General features: G+C 48.8%; 1 protein-coding gene across 1 annotated transcript in view; it reads left to right on the top strand.

The window, feature by feature from the left end:
- LOC133111583 (ankyrin repeat domain-containing protein 11-like) overlaps nt 1-21707 on the top strand; it is a 125336-nt gene that overhangs the window by 99399 nt on the left and 4230 nt on the right. Inside the window, exons 4-9 of the mRNA XM_061222049.1 lie at nt 93-231; nt 11040-11213; nt 11825-12025; nt 12909-13051; nt 13511-13658; nt 13832-20970. Of these exons, the coding sequence (XP_061078033.1) occupies nt 93-231; nt 11040-11213; nt 11825-12025; nt 12909-13051; nt 13511-13658; nt 13832-20970 (7944 nt within the window). The remainder of the gene's footprint in view (nt 1-92; nt 232-11039; nt 11214-11824; nt 12026-12908; nt 13052-13510; nt 13659-13831; nt 20971-21707) is intronic.

Below are 21707 nucleotides of genomic sequence, written 5' to 3'. Positions count from 1 at the left end.
AAATCTCCTGATTTTGTTGAGGAAGTTGGCCGTGTTTGAAATTAATCGGTAAAGACCGCTGTAATCACTCTCCTTCTCCGTCTGCTCCGCAGGATAAAGACAAAATCTCCTCGAACAAGACTCCCAAGCTGGACCGGAGCGATGGAGTCAAAGAGATGAAAGAGAAGGCTTCGAAGAGGAAGCTACCCTTTACTGTCGGAGCCAATGGAGACCAGAAAGACTCAGACTCAGGTGAGAGGTCTCGCTGTCTCTCTGTCGTGGTGTGAGTGAGTGTGTGAGTGTGTGAGTGTGTGAGTGAGTGTGTGAGTGAGTGTGTGAGTGAGTGTGTGAGTGAGTGTGTGAGTGAGTGTGTGAGTGAGTGTGTGAGTGAGTGTGTGAGTGAGTGTGTGTGTGAGTGTGTGAGTGAGTGTGTGAGTGAGTGAGTGAGTGAGTGAGTGAGTGAGTGAGTGAGTGAGTGAGTGAGTGAGTGAGTGAGTGAGTGAGTGAGTGAGTGAGTGAGTGAGTGAGTGAGTGAGTGAGTGAGTGAGTGAGTGAGTGAAAGAAAGAGACAGAGTGTGTGTGTGTGAGTGAGTGTAAGAGAGAGCGTGTGTGTGTGTGTGTGAGAGAGAGAATGTGTGCGTGTGCGTATGAGGATTTGGGAAATGGTCTGCTGCCTGTGATTGGGCCCTGCCGGCCAGCCTGTGTCTCTGCCAAGCGAAGGCCGGGCTCAACACAATCCACTTACAGATCTGCCCTGTCAGCCTCGGGAGTCTGGAAGTACCGGTCTGGGGAAAGTTATTATTTTATTTGTTATTTGTGTAAGCCTCGAGGAGAGTGTGAAAATTGTTTTTGTTGTTGAGATACATATTCAAGCCAAGCTGGAACATATTTTTTTATTTCTTGACCGTATTTGGTTTTTTTTTTTTTCTTTCAGTTTAAATTTCTTTAGTTTCAGCTGAAACTGATACCTTATTCTCGGGAGTTATTGAAATGCCGTGCGGAGGATGAAAACGCCTTTCCTCTTTGTGTACCGCTGCTGAACTGAATGTTTTTCACAGACGTCAAAACTGTCCAGAACTTTACGTTCTCTGCTCTGCTGACTGCACTCAGACTTGAGAGGAACATCAAACCCCTCTCCTGTTACTCCTGATGAGTACCATTTCCAAATAGTGGTCGGATTAGATATAGGCTAGTGTTTTTTCTGGTCCATATGTTCTGGTCCAAACTCAGCACAGCTGTTTTCTTTGCAGAAAAACTTTACAGAAACTCTAAATGAAACCATTTGCAATCTTTGAATCCACGGTGATGGCACGGTTTAGCTGGCAGTCTGTGGTGACGTGAGTCTCTCCGTGAGCGGGGGGTGGGTGGGGATTAAATCCTGTTTTACTTTTGGGAACAAAGCCCTGATTGTTTATTGTGATGTAAATTTGGGTGGAGGCTTGGGCTGTGGGTATCTGTTCCTTTATTTGTCATTAGCAGCTAGTTGTAGCGCACTGGGGAGAGCTATATCACTGCTGTGCCATGGAATCACCCAGTGGTCCCCACCCCTCTCTCCTCCCCCCAGCCTCTCACAGGTAAACACTCTTCCCTCCTCTCCTCCGGGCTCAATACTCCTCCTCCTCCCCCTCTCTATCCCTCCTTTCTTCTGTGAGCCACTCTACTGCAGCAGTCCTCCCCCCCCCCCATCCATCATCCTTCCCGTCCGCTCTCTGTAGGAAGAGCCGGGGGCTCAGACCCCCTCTGACGTGTGCTGGAGACGGTGCGTTTGAGCTGTCGCTGTGACCGATAGCGCGGGCCTGCAGGATCGCACGGGCGCACTCGTAAACGGCCAACGATGAAAGCCTCCGGGCTGTTTCATAAGGCCCTGTAAAAATAAAATGCGAGATCTGTGCGCCAGCGGTTTTTTTGCCGTTTCTACATGCGTTAATGGAGATATGAAACAGGAACCAGTGCGATTACGTCACCTCTCTCTCCCCACAAAGGGGCACCAGCGGCTGGGCTCCTCTCTCTGCACACAGTCTGGTCCCTGTTACGCACCGAGTAACATCGGCAGAGCTCTGTGATGGTCGCTGCTCTGTCAGGCTTTCTTGTGGGAAAGAGGATACTGCAGAATGTGTGTGTGTGTGTGTGTGTGTGTGCAAGTGTGTGTGTGTGTGTGTGTGTGTGTGTGTTTGTTTTGCGCACATGTTTGTATGTGTGTGTGTGCGCAAGTGTGTGTGTGTGTGTGTGAGTGTGTTTTGCGCACATGTTTGCGTGTGTGTGTGTGTGTGTGTGTGTGTGTGTGTGCATGTGTGTGTGTGTTTTGTGCGCGAGGCCTACAGTTCTACAGGCCGGGCCCAGAAGTGTACCGTGTAGCTGCATTTGGCAGGAAAGAGACTGTGAGCCCTGTTGGTTGGAGAGAGCTGGGAATAAAGGATCCCTTTTTTTGGCAGGAAGCAGGCCACGAGCAGAAATGTGGCAGGAGAGGCTGTTATGAGTGCAGGGTCTCTGCAGTCCCTCTGCACGCTGAGAGAGGATGCTGGCTGTAGACCCTGCTCCTCCAGTCCTGCAGTACTCAGAGACGCTGGCAAATGTGTGTCCAGTCGGCACTGCTACAGTTGTGTCTGTCTGGGAACTCGTGGGTTAGTCATCTGTATTGTGGGATTCTGGCAGAGTCAGTTGATCCTGCAGTGATATTGTGCTGTGTCAGGCCCAGTTGTGTTGATGCTGCGGTGTTACTGTGCTGTATCAGACCCAGTTGTGTTGATGATGCAGTGATTGTGCTGTATCAGGCCTAGTTGTGTTGGTGTTGCAGTGATTGTGCTGTATCAGGCCCAGTTGTGTTGGTGTTGCAGTGATTGTGCTGTATCAGGCCCAGTTGTGTTGATGATGCAGTGATTGTGCTGTATCAGGCCCAGTTGTGTTGGTGTTGCAGTGATTGTGCTGTATCAGGCCCAGTTGTGTTGATGATGCAGTGATTGTGCTGTATCAGGCCCAGTTGTGTTGATGATGCAGTGATTGTGCTGTATCAGGCCCAGTTGTGTTGGTGTTGCAGTGATTGTGCTGTATCAGGCCCAGTTGTGTTGATGCTGCAATGATTGTGCTGTATGAGGCCCAGTTGTGTTAATGCTGCGGTGATTGTGCTGTATCAGGCCCAGTTGTGTTGATGCTGCAATGATTGTGCTGTATCAGGCCCAGTTGTGTTGATGATGCAGTGATTGTGCTGTATCAGACCCAGTTGTGTTGATGTTGCAGTGATTGTGCTGTATCAGGCCTAGTTGTGTTGATGATGCAGTGATTGTGCTGTATCAGGCCCAGTTGTGTTAATGCTGCGGTGATTGTGCTGTATCAGGCCCAGTTGTGTTGGTGTTGCAGTGATTGTGCTGTATCAGGCCCAGTTGTGTTGGTGTTGCAGTGATTGTGCTGTATCAGGCCCAGTTGTGTTAATGCTGCGGTGATTGTGCTGTATCAGGCCCAGTTGTGTTGGTGTTGCAGTGATTGTGCTGTATCAGGCCCAGTTGTGTTGGTGTTGCAGTGATTGTGCTGTATCAGGCCCAGTTGTGTTGGTGTTGCAGTGATTGTGCTGTATCAGGCCCAGTTGTGTTGATGATGCAGTGATTGTGCTGTATCAGGCCCAGTTGTGTTGATGCTGCAGTGATTGTGCTGTATCAGGCCCAGTTGTGTTGATGATGCAGTGATTGTGCTGTATCAGGCCCAGTTGTGTTGATGATGCAGTGATTGTGCTGTATCAGGCCCAGTTGTGTTGATGATGCAGTGATTGTGCTGTATCAGGCCCAGTTGTGTTGATGATGCAGTGATTGTGCTGTATCAGGCCCAGTTGTGTTGATGATGCAGTGATTGTGCTGTATCAGGCCCAGTTGTGTTGATGATGCAGTGATTGTGCTGTATCAGGCCCAGTTGTGTTGATGATGCAGTGATTGTGCTGTATCAGGCCCAGTTGTGTTGATGATGCAGTGATTGTGCTGTATCAGGCCCAGTTGTCTTAATGCTGCGGTGTTGATTCTGTGGTGTTACTGTTCTGTATCAGATCTGCTGGATTCACTTCTCTGCTGTGGTTTATAATGGCTGCACAAAAGCTGAAGTGCTGTTTTGGTCCTGCGTCCCGTTGCTTGGTTGCGGAGCGCATGTTTTGTTTAATGCATGCTGCAGGCTCCTGTGATGACTGCGCTCATGATGAATGTTATTTCCGTCTGATTGGTTTCTTTTGTAGTTTCCGGCTACTCATTTTCTTCTGAAACCATTAGATTTGTGCTGTTCGGTAGATTAATGCATTTGGAGTTGTGCGAGTGCACTGATTTCTGAAGATTAGGGGACTTCCAGCTCTGACAGGAGGAAAAACATGTGGGGCTTGTGCTCTAATATCCCGCCTGTGATGTGCCTGGCTGGATCGGTTTCTGTGGAAATGTTGAGCAGAGCTGCACGTCTCTTTCATCAGTGCTCTGCCGAATAGTTCAACGTCGGCCGCCTGGCGCCGTTCCTTCTGGGGGGAGATTGTCAGATTGTCAGTGCTGCGGGGATTGTCAGTGCTGCAGAGATTCTCTGATTGTCGGTGCTGGGGAGGTTGTCGGAATGTCGGTGTTGGGTGAGGGAGTTTGGATCAGGCGGGACTTGCACTGGCCGGGGTATGAGGGGGAAGGGGGGGTATGCATGCCCGTATATAGCACTCTGCAGCCGTTATAGACACACACACACACGCATACACACACACACACACACACACACACACAGTGTCTATTTGTACAGAGCAACAGTGGCCCAGCTGGACACTGTGCATACACACACACACACACACACACGCCTTCATGCACTGAGCAATGTTTGCCAGCTTAACCGTTCCTTACAGGCAAACGGGCGCATTGGAACAGTATGCTAATGCTCCCATTCAGCGGTGGGGCCTTGGAACAGCTGCTTTATTTAGCAGCTTTATATTGGCTTCAGAAGGCAGTGCGAGGCCCACGGACGTCTGTAGAAACTGTGTGAAAAGCTACCATTGAATGAGTGAATATGCCTGTGGGGGTGGGGGGGGCTAGGTTATGTTCCACTCACCATCCATCTTCATTTTAAACCGGTACGTTCTGTATAGCTGTGACTCAAAAGCAGAACCATATCTGATTTTTATTTTTTATTTTTATTTTTTTGTGTGTGGACTGGGCTGGCTCGGTTGTTCTGTAGAATGCTGTAATTGCATTGGGTTTCTCTCCGAGACTTGGCCGGGGGTTCTGCAGCTTGTTTGTAGCCGCGGTGGTGACCCTCCGCTGCGTGGAGAAGAACAGATCGGCACTTCTTTAGCTGATGGGTATGCGGCGTACGTACAGGGGGTCAGGCCCCCATGCCCCGGGGGCCTCAGACTCCATACGCCATGGAGCTGCGGCCTGTTCAGCGCAGTAGCCTACGTGGTCACTGACTCGCTCCTCCTGTGATGTCATGCAGCATCTCGTCACAGTTTTAGGATGACCATAAACCAGTAAAGCATGTTGAACTGTAGGCTAATCTTCTACATTTCATTTTATTTTCCGTTTGTGTTAATATTTGCCTCCGGTTTTATTGACTCCTACCATTGCCGTGTTGTTAACACAGGGTGTATGTTGTGAAGCTAGCTAGCCCGCTGGTTGGTGCGCGATTAGATTAGCCGGTGGCTGAATGTGAAAACGCCTCTCCGCAGTTGCGGTGAGTGCATGTGTGGGTTAAGGAAGGTGACGATAACAGCTGCGTTTTGTTTGTCTAGTTGTCACGCTGACGTAGCCGTTTCCGTACGCGCGCCGCACCAAGTTCTTCTGACTTTTCCGGGGCGTTGACAGAAACACAAAACCATTTCGTGTCAAGGAAGAGGGGAGCTGAGCCGTTTCGTTTCCTTTCTGTAGCACCAGAGAAGATGGTGACTTGACAGGCTGTGGGTGCTTCCTGTGCGCTCTCCCTTGACTTCCTGTTTGCCAGCTGCGTGCGGTCGGCTCCTGCACACTGCCTCAGACCCTGAGCGCCCGGCTGCTCCTGGAGGCAGACGCAGGGGGCAATGGCTGCCGGGCCCTGGCCGTGTCTCCGGCCCCTGACCTTTCCCTCTGCCAGGCCCTGTGAGAGGCCAGCGTGTCCCTGAACATGCTTCCCCAATGTCACAGCGCATGTTTCAGCATCGCCCAACAGCTGAGGGGGGTCGTTTCTAAGAATAACACTGGGAGTGGACTGGATTCCCGACGTGTGTGTGTGTGTGTGTGTGTGTGTGTGTGTGTGTGTGTGTGTGTGTGTGAGTGTGTGAGTGTGTGAGTGTGTGAGTGTGTGAGTGTGTGAGTGTGTGAGTGTGTGTGTGTGTGTGTGTGTGCATGCTCGCGCCCCCCAGACACATTCTCCCCACCCTTAAACCTAATCCAAAGACTCATCTACTCTCACAACCAGGTCTAAACACACACACACACACACACACACACACACACACACACACACACATACACACACACACACAGCAGAGAGCTGTACTGTACAGGCCTGATCTGAACACACAAACACACACACACACAGCAGAGAGCTGTACTGTACAGGCCTGGTCTGAACACACACACACACACACACACACACACACACACACAGCAGAGAGCTGTACTGTACAGGCCTCATCTGAACACACACACACACACACTGCAGAGAGCTGTACTGTACAGGCCTCATCTGAACACACACCGTATAGAGAAGCTCACTCGGTCTGGCCTGGAATCCACAGCACACAGAAGTACAGTAGGCTACGTACTCAAGGCTGCGTCTGAATCCACCAGGGAGATTGTCGGACATTTACTGAATTCATAATGTAATAAAAATGCCCAAGCAAATGCAAGAGTGAAAGAAAGTTTCTAAAACAATTGTGCTGTCTGGTACCCGCAGCACAAAACACCTGAACTGCCAACAAAGCTTCCCATTTCGATATGTTTAATACGTAGATACCTTGGTCTCATTATTATACAGTGATTCAGGTCTATTTAAAGACATGCTCCTGCAGACAACTTCCTCCTGTGACTTTGTGTATGATTTCTGTCATCGGAGAGACTGACTAAGAAGAGATGGAAGGTCGTTGTTGAAGTAGAGTTGAAGTTTGCTGCAGGATCTAAATGGCACTTTTTTTTTCTTTTAATAAGAGAGACTTACCTCCTCAAGTACGGAAAACTTTCTAAATGTGCTCAGTCGCTGACATAATCGCAAATAAAATACGTTTAGGTTTCTGTGGGCGCCGAGTCGGATGACCCTGATGGCCTGCCTGTGGAGATTGTTTTCCACAATATTACCTGTGAAATTTTGGTTAGCCATTCACAAAAGCCTTTTAACCCTTCTGAGCCGATCAGAAAGAAAAGGGGTTGTGATGTTTTGACCATTTTAGCTAGCGTATAAACATTGCTGCTGTTCAAGTAGCGCGTTCAGTTCAGGGAAGCAAGCGTGACGTGTGCTGAAATGCTGGGATACGAATCGTCAGGCTGGTTTGTGCCGAATATGTTAGGCCGGTACAGGGTTGAAGTGGAAAAATGTGAGAATAATCTTCCAATAAAACTAGCCTCGGTGCAGGTTGAGCAAAGTCAGACGTGAACCTGTTTATATCCACTGTCCGAGTTCAGAAAAAGAGTCAGTAACCGATGTGCGCTTTCAAGTGCGCCCTTGAACATTTCTGTATTGTAATTGAAGGTTAACTGGTCCCTCCAAAAAAAGAACGATAAAAAAGGCAGTCCTGTCGTGCTGACGGGTTGATGGGGGGAGGCCTGGACATATTTTCCCAGAGTGATGTGGCTGTTTCGGCCACACTCACAGCAGTTGCCATCAGTACCTGGAAATCTTTTTTTCCTTCCAAAATGACAAAGGGCTGGTCTGCTGTGTTCTGGCTGCAGTGCAAGATAGCGGCTGATCTGTAAGGGTCATTATTGTTATCTCCAGCCCCATACTGGTGCATTCTTAGCACTATGCAAAGGGGAGCTCAGGCCAAACAACCAAAGGCAAAACGGTATAATTATTATTATTATTTTTTTTTTTCATAATGAAATTGTGCATTATAATTTTTTTTATTTGCATAATTCTGTTCCATGTGTGGGTGAAATTCAGTAAGTCTTTCTCGGTCTTTGCATATTAATTTCCGTAGGGGAAACGAAAATTATTTTTCCACCCCCTTATAACAGGCATTATAGAACTATTGGGCTTATACTTTGTTCAGTGATTAGATACTGCATTTATTTTAATCAAAAGGGAATAAGTTGCCTAACAGAAAATCTTTTTCTTCCACTTCATGCTATTTGTAGCTTGTGCTCAGCTTCTAGTCATCAAATCTTTTTAACCAATGATATTTACCTGTCTTAAGCCATGTAGGTCCGTTCAGCTAGTTTTTGTTTTATCTTCTTTAGTCTTCTGTGGTAGACGGTGATTTATGGATGTTTGTTTTGTTGGTGCGATCTGAATAACAACAGGATATTTTAGCATGTGATTGACGGTTGAAATTTCGAAAGCTATGAATTACCGTTGTGAAAAGGCGTTAGAAGCGCCCGTTCTGCTGAACGCACAGCCCTTGGTGTACTTTCATTTATTCTTTCGTACTAATTGGATCTAAAGTGATGGTAATTCTGAGCAGTAAGCAACACGGAACATTCTGTGCTGACAACGCTATTAGCCAAACTGAATTTCAGGAGATTTGTACCACTTTCTGTTTCTGCTGAACTTTTGATGAGCTTAAATTGTCTGAACAGGACTAAATGGTAAATGGCAGGCATTTATATGGCACCTTTATCCAAAGCGCTGTACAATTGATGCTTCTCCATTCACCCATTCATACACACACTCACACACCAACGGCGATTGGCTGCCATGCAAGGCCCCAACCAGCTCGTCAGGAGCATTTGGGGGTTGGGTGTCTTGCTCAGGGACACTTCGACACAGCCCGGGCGGGGGAATCGAACCGACAACCCTCCGACTGCCAGACGACCGCTCTTACCGCCTGAGCCATGTCGCCCCTAAATCTGGGCCTTTCAGTCTTCACAACACCCTATCATTAGATTCCCATTTCTTTGCTGGTGCTATTTTGTGGCTGTTGTTGTGGGAATCAAAAAAGTTATTGTGCTTTTTTTTTTTTTTACTGATCAGCCAAGGTTGTTGTTTGTTGCTCTTGGCTGTGGGCAACCCCCTCCCCACAACCGCACACACGTTTCTTGGTATCCGTGGCCCCAGTCTATTCTGCATTGCCTTATGCCAATATCAGGCCTTAAGCCTCTGTGTAGCCTGTCCTTACAGGAGGCATCATTGAGCTGTCACAGCATGGAGACCCTTCTGTCTGTCGAGCACCTCTCACAAGGATGGTTGTGTTGTGTCAGTTCCTAATGGCTGTCACTCAAATCCAGTCAGAATCCCCCCCCCCCCCCTTTCCCAACACATACACACGCTCACCCACTCATGCACACACATACAGCACACTCCCAGGAACACGCACATGCTCACACACACCGGGACACACACACACAGGCACGGACGCAGACACGCACACGGACACACAACACACAATACAGCACACTCCCAGGAACACGCACATGCTCACACACACCGGGACACACACACACAGGCACGGACGCAGACACGCACACGGACACACAACACACAATACAGCACACTCCCAGGAACACACACATGCTCACACACACACACACCGGGACACACACACACACACGGACACAGACACGCACATACGCACACCCACGACCAAACACGCTCGCCTACGCACGCTCGCACGCACACAATATTTGAAATGGGCCTTCCAGCCCTTTATAATACCTGGGTCACGACTGCGCTGGGTCCCTGTTCTGAAAGTTTGCGAAGGCAGCCTCTGTATTCTTCATCTCCCTGAGCCTCCGCTGCCTGCGGACGTGTCGAGACTCCTTCTGTGCCTCCTGTTATTGGAGTCTGAAATGAAAGAATGCATCCAAATGTATTCAAGGGCAGTGGAGCTGGGCAAGTGTAGCGTGAGCGTTTACAGATGTTTGCGAAATTCATCAGCTTTGAATGGAAAACGATATGTATTTTTTAATGATTCCTGCTCCTATTAATCATGCTGTGGCCTTGAGCAAATCATCACGCTGTGTGCAGCAACAGCAGAACTGCAAATCTCTGCCAACCTTTCTAGCCGAAGCAAGGACGGAGACATTTTTACCTTTTTGACGAATGCTTCGGCGGTTGAGCGGATTTAGCGCCGATATCTTTTGTGTCACTTAGGTGTGAAGTGATCGATGCAAAGCCACTACTAACGGTGTCATGCTTACGGTGTCGTGGCAACATCATACATTTAAATAATCATTTCTGGGTGTGTCCTCCCTAGCATTGCCGCCTTCATCCAGTAAGTTTCCAGTGTGGTGGCCTTGATTTGGCCTTCTGGAAACAAACCGTGCTATGTTTTTAATGATGTCATAAAGGCAGGTTCCGCCCTCAGAAGAATACGGAGCGCGATAGAATGCTGAGCCCCAGAGTGTTCCTACATCTTTCTCTCCTGTGGCCCCGCTGGCTAATGGCTCAATAAGGCACCACTTTCAAACTGAGGTCACGGGGGGGGGGGGGGGGAATCGACCTGACCCGCCGAACAGAGATTGCTAACGGTACACACGGCAAACAGGCTCTTACTCTCGAGGTCAGCGGGGTTCACTGACAAAGTGAGAAAAGCTTCAGGTTCTCCTATTTGAGGGGGGGGGGGGTGTGATACAAGAAACAACACGCTCTTATTTTCTGTGTTGTCAGTTAGGAATGGCAATCCTCCGTTTGTGTTTCTCAGAGGAAGCGACGCAGTGACTAGTTAGTGTTTTCAGTGGTCAGCCTGTCACTTAGCAACTCTCTGTCCTAACAGAGAGTGGATGGAATCAGAGGAAGTCCTTTCATATAGGGCTTTATCCTACAGTCTATGGGTGCCCCGTCGACCAGCTAGATGAAGCACGGGCCCGTTACCAATTGAACCCTCCCTGCATCACAGCGTGGTGGAGCCTCCCTTCCTACCACACCGTGCAGAAATCACGAGTGCTGGCTTGTCTGTTCTCGGGGGGGTGACCTTGCGTTCTGTCCTCTCCCTGCAGAGAAGCAAGGTCCGGAGCGGAAGCGCATCAAGAAGGAGCCCACCAACACCCGGAAGTCCGGCCTGCCGTTCGGGATGGGAATGCCGGGGATCCGGGCCGGGTACCCCCTCTCGGAGCGGCAGCAGGTGGCCCTCCTCATGCAGATGACGGCCGAGGAGTCGGTCCACAGTCCCGGTGGGTGTTTGTCATGGCGGTCATGTCCCTGCTCAGCTGCTTTCCCGTAGCTCTCAAACCCCCGGCCTCGTTAAATCCTCTCGCCTGCCTCGTTAAATCTCACGCCGCGCAACGAGAGCGAAGCTGAACTCTGCATCAAATTGTGCCTGAGCTTTTATGGTCTCCAGCGCTGCTTCTTGCATCTTTTGAAAGAGCGTGAACGCATTATGTTGTTCCTGTTCACCAGTTCGTGCATATATTTGTGGATGTGCATGCAACATATTCATTGCGAACCGCATACTCCCAAGCAAAGTAATGGGACCGTGTTGTATGTATCGGTTTTAAATTATTGAAAGTTGCACGTTTCCCTGCCGTATGTTCCGGCTGAGGCCGGTACCCACAAACGCAGTAATATTAATATAACGTAGAAGCAGTGCGCCTGATCTCATCGATGTGGTGATCGCCGCACGTCATACAGCTTGGGACAACTATCTCGCCTTATTTCCTGCTGTGTTAGAGCGCCACCCAGTGGCGGAAAAATAGTTTGCATTCGTTTCCTCTCCCTATCAAGCATTTTTGTTAATTTAAAAAAGAAAATGGCATTTGAAAACGATTGGCCTTTTTTCCCACAGACACAACACCAAAGCACCAGTCGCAGTCGAGTCTGGGTCAGAAGGGAACGCCAAACTCCGCCTCAAAAACCAAAGACAAAGTGAACAAGCGCAACGAGCGGGGGGAGACGCGGCTGCACCGGGCCGCCATCCGCGGCGAGGCGCGGCGCGTGAAGGAGCTCATCGTCGAGGGCGCCGACGTGAATGTAAAAGACTTTGCGGGTGAGGAACGCATCTTATTCTTTAAATTTTTTTTATTTCATTTTTTATTTTTTATTATTATTAGGCCTGCTTTTTACATTGCATTACATTACATTATTGGCATTTGGCAGACGCTCTTATCCAGAGCGACGTACAACAAAGTGCATACCCATAACCAGGGATAAGTTCGCTGAAAGACCCTAGAGGGAAGTACAATTTCAACTGCTACCTGTACAACACAGATAAGGACAAGGGCCATTTTTTTTTTTTTTTTTTTTTGAACAAACAAACAGAGCAAAAGTGACCAAACTTAACTATCCAAACACTGCTTACCTAGCCAACTTTTAGGCTTACTTATCTCATCGTTGTCGACTTCAGTCTTTTGCGCTTTCCAGTGGCGCCGTTGTTTAGTAAAAAACGAAATCTGCGTTACATTACAGTTGTTGTTTACCTTTCGCTTATGTCCAAAGCCACTTACAGTTGGTGAGACTCAGCGGGGGATAATCTCCCCCTGGAGCATTGTGGGGTTAAGGGCCCAACAGCTGCACCGATCTTAATGTGGCTACACTGGGGCTTGAACCACTAGCCTTCCAGGTCCCAGTCAAGCCCCTGAGGCACTAGGCAATTGGCTGCCTCCTATAGCCTCGTGGCTAGAGCCTCCAAAACCGTATTTCTGTGATATATTAAGGGCAAGGATCGGTTTCCCATATTTCACAATTTATTTTAGCATTTAATATTACACAACAGCCAGATACGGATACATGCATACGGAGCCCTGAGCCATGTGCTACCGGCAACAATATTTTGAACTCCAATAATCTACTAGATTTTCCCCCTCTACTTTGAAAGTCTTGATGCCTCCCAAACCCTCCTTTTGAACTTTTTTTTACGTTGTGGCTTCCAGGCTGGACTGCTCTGCACGAGGCCTGCAACAGAGGCTACTACGATGTGGCCAAGCAGCTGCTGGCCGCCGGGGCGGAGGTCAACACGAAGGGTCTGGATGATGACACCCCTCTCCACGACGCCTCCAATAACGGCCACTTCAAGGTGACCTTCTTCATGGCCAGTGTGTCCTTGAAGGCAATCGGTTTATATGTGGGAATATTCTGTGTACGTGTGGCATAGTTGTGCAGTATAATGGGTGACTTCTTCAAATCCCAGACAGAGCAGTTTATATATATATATATATATGCGTGTGTGTTTTTTTTTCTAAGACAGTTATGCTGTTAAATAGTAACTTGAAGTATACTTTCTTATTTTAAACCACAAATAAAACTTCTAAACCATTTCAACTACTGATGCCCCTATGTTACCATGGTCATTGGAAACCTCTCGAAGATATCCATCATCACGCACACAATTCTCTGAATTCTTTTGACCAGATATGCGTCAGAATATGCACTAAAATAATATCAAAGTGTTGACGACTTGTATACTTGTTATTTGCCAGTTGCCAAATGTTGTCTTGCACACTGCTGATGCATGTTCACTTCATATTGTTCATAGGTTGTAAAGTTGCTGTTGCGGTATGGAGGGGATCCTCGGCAAAGTAACAGAAGGGGTGAAACTGCATTGAAAGTAGCAAACTCCCCCACCATGTTGAATCTGTTGCTCGGAAAAGGCACTTACACCTCTAGTGAGGAAAGCTCTTCAGGTGAGTATGAATGGGTTGAGGAAGTATGCGAAATTTAGCACTAACTTGTAGTCATTTTGTTCTTACTAGAGTGAAATTGCATCAGATAAAGGCATCAGCAAGCACACTAAAAAATGTTTTGAATCATCTGTGATGTCCTGCGGAATAGTCATTGCGATTACTTTCCTCAACAGAATCTTCAGAGGAGGAGGACGCACCTTCGTTTGCCCCATCCAGCTCAGTCGATGGCAATAACACCGATTCCGAGTTCGAGAAGGGTCTGAAGCTGAAGGGAAAATCCCTCGACACACCTAAATGCATGACCACGCCCGTGAAAGACGAGTATGAGTTTGACGAGGACGACGAAGAGGAGAGAGTCCCACCGGTGGACGATAAGCACCTGCTCAAGAAGGACTTCCGCAAGGAATCCGCAAGCAAAGCCAACAGCTTAATTTCCATCCCCAAAATGGATGTCAAAACCTATTCCAAAAGTAACTCGCTGACACCAAAGAAGACCGCTCGGCGAATCCTCTCCGACACCAACAGCTCGGATGAGGACGACCGGACCTTGTGCTTCACCCCGACGCCGACGACGCGACAACTAGCACCAGCAAGCAACAACAAGAGCCGGGAGTCGGCCGTCGCGACCTCCAAGTCGCAGAAAGAGAAGAGCAAAGTCAAAAAGAAGAGGAAGAAGGAGACGAAGAACAGCGCCAACAAGGAGGTGCGGTTCGGCAAGCTCGGCGACAAGTTCTGCACCTCCGAGTCCGAGAGCGAGGACATGGACAGCGAGGACGACAAGGGCTCCGTGCAGAGCTCGAACTGCCTCAAGGACTCGTCCGCTTTGAGCCTGAAAGAGTCGTCCGTGTTCAGTTCGCTCTCTTCGTCCTCCTCCCACGGGAGCCTGGGCTCCCAGAAGCTCACGCAGTCGCTGGCCGAGCAGCACCCGAAGCAGTGGAGGACGGACGGCTGGAAGACCGTCTCTTCCCCGGCGTGGTCCGACGTCAGCTCCCTCTCGGACTCGGTCAGAACCCGGCTCTCGAGCGAGTCGGACTACTCCTCGGGCAACTCGAGCATCGAGTCTGTGAAGCAGGTGAAAAAGAAGACGCAGGTAAACAGGAAGAAAAACAACGTGCACGCAGCCGAGAAAAGGACAACCTCTGACTTTTATAAGAACTCCAACACGGAAGGGGCCGTCTCCAAGATGGATAAAGACGGTAAAGTGTTGAAAAAGCATAAAGTAAAACACAAACACAAAAATAAAGAGAAAGACAAGGCCCCGAGCCTGGTGCTTAACCAGGACATGAATGAAAAATTTGTCAAGAGCTTTTCCTTTGATTTTGATGATACGCGACAAAAGTCGCTTATTGTTGAGACTGAGTGTCCTACTGAAAACAAAGTAAAGGCCTCCAAACATGAAAAAGACCGGCTGTCCAAGGTCAAGTCAGAAGACAAGGATTGGACCTCTGTAAAAGAAACGGTCAGAGTTGCGAAAGAAGAGAAATCCAAGAAAACAAAGGATTCAACCAAGGACAAGGCAAGCAAAGATGAGAAGGATAAAACCTTCAAATCAGAAAAAGCAAGAAATCTCAAGGAGAAGGATAAGCTGAAGGAGGAGAAGCAGAAAACACACAAGGACGAGAAAAAGAAAAAGTCCAAGGACAAGTCCTCTAAGGCTGACCGAAAGAATGACCAAAAGGAAGATAAGCATCCCAAATCTGAGAAAGAAAAGAACAAGGAGGAAAAGTCCAAAAAGGAAAAGGCACCCAAGGAGGAGCCTGAATATGATGGCTATGATATCAAGAGCCGTTTTTTAGACCTAGAAGACAGCAAGCTTAGTGCCTCGGATGACCCCCATGACCGATGGGCATCGGATCTCTCTTCTGACTCCTCTCTCTATGGCGATGATAGCTGGGATGCTCCGGTGAAGGAGTACAAGGAATACAAAGCAAACAACACCGTAAAACTAATTGTCGAGACCGTAAAGGAGGAGAGCCGAGATCGAAAGAAGGACAACAAAGTCAAAGACAAGAAATTGGAGCACCTCGAAAAACGGAACGAGAAAGAGACCACGTCCAAAAAGAAGGAAAAGGACTTTTCAGATAAAGTCAGCGACAAGAAAAAAGACTTGTCCGATAAACAGAAGTTGAATTCCAGCTACCAGTCGGAAAAGGAGAAGAAGAGGAAGGATCTTGCAGATGGCATCAAAGACAAAAAGGAGAAGGATTCTCTGGACAGCAGCAGAGAAAGAAAAGATTCTTACGAATTCACAAAAGAGAGGAGGGACTCCAAAAATAAGCAAGACGATGCTTTAAGAGATGAGTACGTTTGTGAAGGCTTCTTCAGAGACAAATCTGAGAATGACCTCGTCAAATCATCGGAGACCAGAGAAAGAAATCATTCTGGAAAGGAGAAGGAGAAGAAGGGGGAAAGTGTGGAAAAGGAGAAAAAAGAAAAATGCAAAGGCGACAAACATAAAGAGAAGTCCGAGAAGGACAAAGCTGAGAAAAGTTCCACTGAGAAGGCTCCCAAGGAGAAAGACACCGACAGAGGCTCCAAAGACAGGAAGGATGTCGTTAAAGATAAACACAAAGACTTCCATGGTAAAGAAAAGGAAAGAAAAATGTCCTTAGAACAAGGGAAGGAAAAGAAAGAGAAGCCCTCTCTGGAAAAGCATGCTGACCGGGAGAAGGATTTCCTTGAAGCAAAGAAAGACGAACGAAAAGCGGAAAAGATGAGGGAAAAGACCTGGTATAAAATTCCCGACATTTTCACAGATGAGAGTGAGGACGAAGAGCCTGATTACAGCAGAGGGGCTGTTAAGTTCAGTGATTCTCTTAGTTTTTCAGAGTCACACCGGAAGGACTCCACACCGGACAGGGATGAGCCGGATTTCTTACAAAGTGAAAAACACAGAAAATACTCGGCCGAGGGGAAGCAGCACTCCACCGAAAAGCTCAAGGAAAAAGACTATAAAGAAAAGAAAAAAGAAAAAAATATTTTTGACAGTGGGAGAGAGAGAAAGGGCTCATTGGAAAAAAATAAGGACAAAAAGGAGAAAGACTCTGGAGATGGGAAACACAAGGAACGTAAAGATCGGACCTCTGTTGACTCAAACCTGGAGAAGAAAAACAAGCAAAAGTTGCTTGACAAGAGGCACCCCAGTGAGGAGAAGCCAAAGGGCAAGTACAAGGAAAAGCCTGACAAAGACCACCCAAAGGACAGGAAGTCCATGAAAGGAAGCGGTGAAAATGAGAAATCCCTCCTGGAGAAGTTGGAAGAGGAGGCCCTAAATGACTACAAGGATGACTCAAATGACAAGATCAGTGAGATCTCATCAGATAGCTTCACCGACCGGGGTCACGAACCAATTCTCAGCAGCTTCTACGATTCCTCAAACATCAGCCTGCCGGACATCTCAGAGGACCGGAGAGACTCGCTTTCTATTTCCTACCCTCAGGACAAGTTCAGAGAGAAAGAGAGACAAAGGCATTCATCTTCATCCTCATCCAAAAAAAGTCACGAGAAAGACAAAGTGAAGAAGGAGAAATCAGACAAGCGTGACAAACCTGAAGAGATCAAGGAGACATATGGGCGCAGAGAAAGCCTGCCCTTTGAAAAGGAACCCATGCCTTTGGAGGCTGACCTTTATACTTTCCCCTATGGTGCTAAGCCTGATGGAGAGGACGATTTGGATAAGGCCTTGGAGTTTGAAAGGGAGATGTCGAAAAAATCTGACAAGGGCAGCAGTGTCATTCCCAGTGAGAAGGTGAAAGACAAAAAGAAAAAAGAGAAACATAAGGAGAAAGTTAAAGAAGACAAACACAAATACACAGATGGGTTTGGCTCTTTTAAAAATCTAAAGGAAGATCAGAAATCTGGATTAAAGGAGAACCCGCATGTCATCAGTTTAAAGGAGAAGTCAAAGGAGGATAGTCCAAAATGTGAGGCCAAAAAGAAAGAGGCATTGGACAAGGACAGTCGAACTGATTACATAAAGTCAAAGGCAAAAGAAGAGAATGACAGGGTCAGTCAGTCCAGGGACTCGACACGTAAAGACTGCCGTCCACGTGAAAAGCTGCTAGTTGACGGTGATCTCAGGATGACGAGCTTTGGTAAAATGCTCAGTCAAAAGGACCAGGAAATTGAAGAGCGCCATAAAAAGCACAAGGAAAGAATGAAACAGATTGAGAAACTGAGACACAGGTCAGGAGATCCTAAATTGAAGGATAAAACAAAGTCCAGTGAGGATCTCCGGAAGAGCCGCCCGGACCTTGCCTCGAAAAAATCAAGTTCTGTAGAAACCGCAATAAAAGAAAAGAAACCTAAGGATGTCGGCATCCCTGCTCAATTGTTGTCTCCTGACAGAAAGTCACAGCCTCTGGACAGTCAGAATTCAAAAGACTGGCTGCCAGGCCACCAAATGAAGGAGAGCCTTCCAGCGTCTCCCAGGCCGGATCAGAACAGGCCTACCGGTGTGCCCACGCCGACATCTGTGATTTCATGTCCAAGTTACGAAGAGGTGATGCAGACTCCGCGCACTCCGTCTTGTAGTGCCGAGGACTATCCCGATCTCATGTTCGACAACATCGACTGCCAGAACTCATCCGCCATGACCATGTCCATGAACGCGTGCTCTCCGTCCTTCTTCGACAGGTATTCTAATGCGCCTCACAGCTTCCCGGAAAGCACTTGTCTTACTCCGGCGAAGAACCTCCAGATGCCCGTCCTTAGCCGTTCGGCCTCAGTGGATGTTAGGCCTCTGGATGAGGAATTCAAGATCGACGCCGACAAGTTTCTCAGACAGCAGAGTATGCCTGCGGCCTCTGAGTTGGAGTCGTCGGTCCCGCACCTAACCGAGGAAAAGCAGGCTTCAGTGGACCAGCTTGACCACTTGACTCCGGCCTTTTCTCCTCCCATTGGAGTGCCCTCTCCAAGGCTCGAGCCAGCTCAGCCCACATCGGATGAGGCCTCCGCCACCGTCTCCACTCGAGATGGAGAACCGCTTCCTCAAGAGGTCTACTGCAACTTGCTGTTAAAGCCTTCATCTCCAGTGCACAGGCTGGACCCCGAGGAGTCCTGTTTGGACATTGTCGCCCCACTCACTCCTGCCCCGGCAGCTCTCCCACCTCTGGATATCGACGAGCTCTCAGAACCACCTCAACCGTTACCCCTGTCTCCACATGCTGAGCCTCCTCTCATTCCCTCTGATCCTGCGACTGACTTCCTGCCGTTGGCTGAGAGGGAACAAGAGGAGGAAGATGAGGATGAGGTTGGAGATGAGGAGGAGGAGGAAGAGGAGGAGGAGGGTGAGGTGGATGATGATGAGGAGGAGGAAAATGACCCAGGGGAGGATGAAGGTGAGGATTTTGTTGAGAATGCTGATGACTCCAGGGATGACATTTCCTTGACACAGTGTGCGGTAGAGGCGATGAAGAAGGACTGGGGTGAATCTCCAGACAGAACAGGTTCGGATGATGCGCTTCATCTTACGCCCAGCCGCCCTGCTGTGAGCCTCGTGGAAAACTCCTGCGATCACTCAGTCAGTTGGCCCACAAGCTCTGAGATGCTCCTGAAATCTCCTCACAGGCCTTTTGTGGACTTGACAACAACCTCCAAGATTTTCCCTCTCCCACACCCGGAGGACGACTTGCAACATCCACTCCCAACAACACTACCCTGTCCCCCATCAGCAGCTTCACCCTACTCTGTCTTCCCCAGGCCTTACTGTCATACGCAAGTTCACGTTGCTCAGTCTGATTTCGAGGAACATAAAGGCAATGTTGATGACATCACCACATCGGTAAAACCTATTATAGCACCTGTGGAGCCTGAATCTGTGTTGTCCTCGGCTACCAGGCTAGAATCTTTTTTCACGGACTGTAAGTCCCTCCCTGAGGACAACCAGGTGGTGTCGGAGCCTTCGTGCTTGACCATAGACAAGCAGCCAGATTCCCTCAGCTATATCCCTGAGAACAGCATTGCCCGCCCTGTGAGTCACGACCCAGTGGTTCCCTGGGCGGACCCTTTTGCTGCTGCAGGTGAGGACCTGGATGATCTGGGGCCCTTCTCTTTGCCCGATTTACCTTTGCAAGACAAGGAAATCCAGGAGCCTGATATTCCAGAACCAGGGCTGCAAGACTTTAAACATCCTCCGAATTACATTACATCACCAGCTAATGAAATGAGAGAGGAACCTGACTTGATGGAGCTGGACTTGCCTAGCATGGAGAAAACACCGTGCTCTCCCTCTGTCCCACCGACCGAGCCCGCTCGCGATTTATTTGACGCTTCCGAAGATGACTGCAGGTCAGATCACGAGCTGGAGTCAGAGCCCCAGAAGGTTCCAGAGAACAACGGCGCCGCCTTCACAGCTGCGCCAGAGGACAAGGCGTTGTTTATTGAGCCGGCTGAAAATGATGGAAACACTTTGTCGCCCACCGCTGATGCCGACAAACTTCAGGACGCAGGACACGAAAGCCAGGACACGGACGCTTCAGTGGGGCAGTCCACGTTGGCAGTTGTGACTGCATGCCCCGATCCCGTTTCCAGTATTGAACCAGCCGGCGGCGAACAGCCGGACTCGGCCGCTGCAGCTGCACCTGCACCTGAGAGTAGTCCAATTCACACCAGTCCGGTGTCAGCAGACACGCATCCCGCCGCAGTCCAAGTGTGTGAGCCTCTCGAGACAGTACCTAAGGCGGCGGTTACTGCCACTGCTGAAATTCCTAAGAAGGTGGAGGAGATTCCGCAGAGGATGACCAGGAATCGGGCTCAGATGTTGGCCAACCAGAGCAAGCAGAATAATTCTTCACTTGCGGGCAACTTGACATCATCTACCACATCTCACGGCACCACCAGTGCTGCCACCATCGTCACCACCTCCTGCTCCGTCATACTGGAGAAAGAGAAGGAGCCCATCACCGTGACTCCCGGCTCCACCCCCGCTGTTGTCAGCAAGAGCAAAGCTCGGCTCTCCGAGGAGGATGACGCCCAGGCACAACATCCGCGGAAAAGGAAGTTCCCCCGGTCAAGCCAGCAGCAGGTGCAGGTCCAGCTGGTCAACACCGCTATGCAGCAGACGCGGGAGATGATCCAGCAGACGCTCGCCGTCATCGTCAACGCCATCAAGCTGGACGACATTGAGCCCTACCACAGCGACCGCTCCAACCCCTACTTCGAGTACCTGCAGATCCGCAAGAAGATCGAGGAGAAGCGGAAGATCCTTTGCTACATCACGCCCCAGGCTCCGCAGTGCTATGCCGAATATGTGACCTACACCGGCTCCTACCTCCTGGATGGCAAGCCCCTCAGCAAGCTGCACATACCAGTGGTAAGTGCTCTGTAGACTTCCCATGTCTACTTTGATTGCGGTCCTTTATACCAGTCTCTGTTGAGCTTATTTTTTTCCCTCACAGGCCTAATTTGTCATTCAACCCGAGGGAATGGCATTGTATCATTTGAATACTGAAATGTCTGCAATTATGTAGCGCCTTTATCCAAAGCACTGAACAATTGATCCTGATGGTGGTTGCTGAGGCCCACACTGGTCACCTCTAAATGGACTATTTATTATTATGGACACCTTGCACTATTTATTATTATGGACTATTTATTATTATGGACACTATACTCTCATATGTTATACCCATAACTGTTCTTAACATACTGTATTAGTATTTTTAGTATTTCTATCTATTCTGTTCCCCCTATTTATTCCCTTATTCCTTTTATTCTATTAATCTCTGCTGCTGTGATACAGAAATTTCCCCACAGGGATAAATAAAGTGCTACCTATCTATCCTTCTCATTCAAACGCACACCAACACCAACAGCGATTGGCTGCCATGCAAGGCACCCAACCAGCTCATCGGGAGCAATCGGGGGCTGTTAGGTGTCTTGCTCAGGGACACTTCGACACACACCCAGGGGCGGGATCGAACCGGCAACCCTCAGACCTTGCCGACTTACCCCCTGAGCCATTGTCAACCCTGAACAACACCTCCAATGAAAATGTGCCACGGGTATAGTTGAGGGGTGGAGACGATAGTTTGACGGTTGTTTCTTTTT

Source organism: Conger conger, chromosome 15 (genome assembly GCF_963514075.1).
Source record: "Conger conger chromosome 15, fConCon1.1, whole genome shotgun sequence".
NCBI classification, from domain to species: Eukaryota; Metazoa; Chordata; class Actinopteri; order Anguilliformes; family Congridae; genus Conger; species Conger conger.
This window is presented reverse-complemented; position numbering and strand designations above follow the sequence as displayed.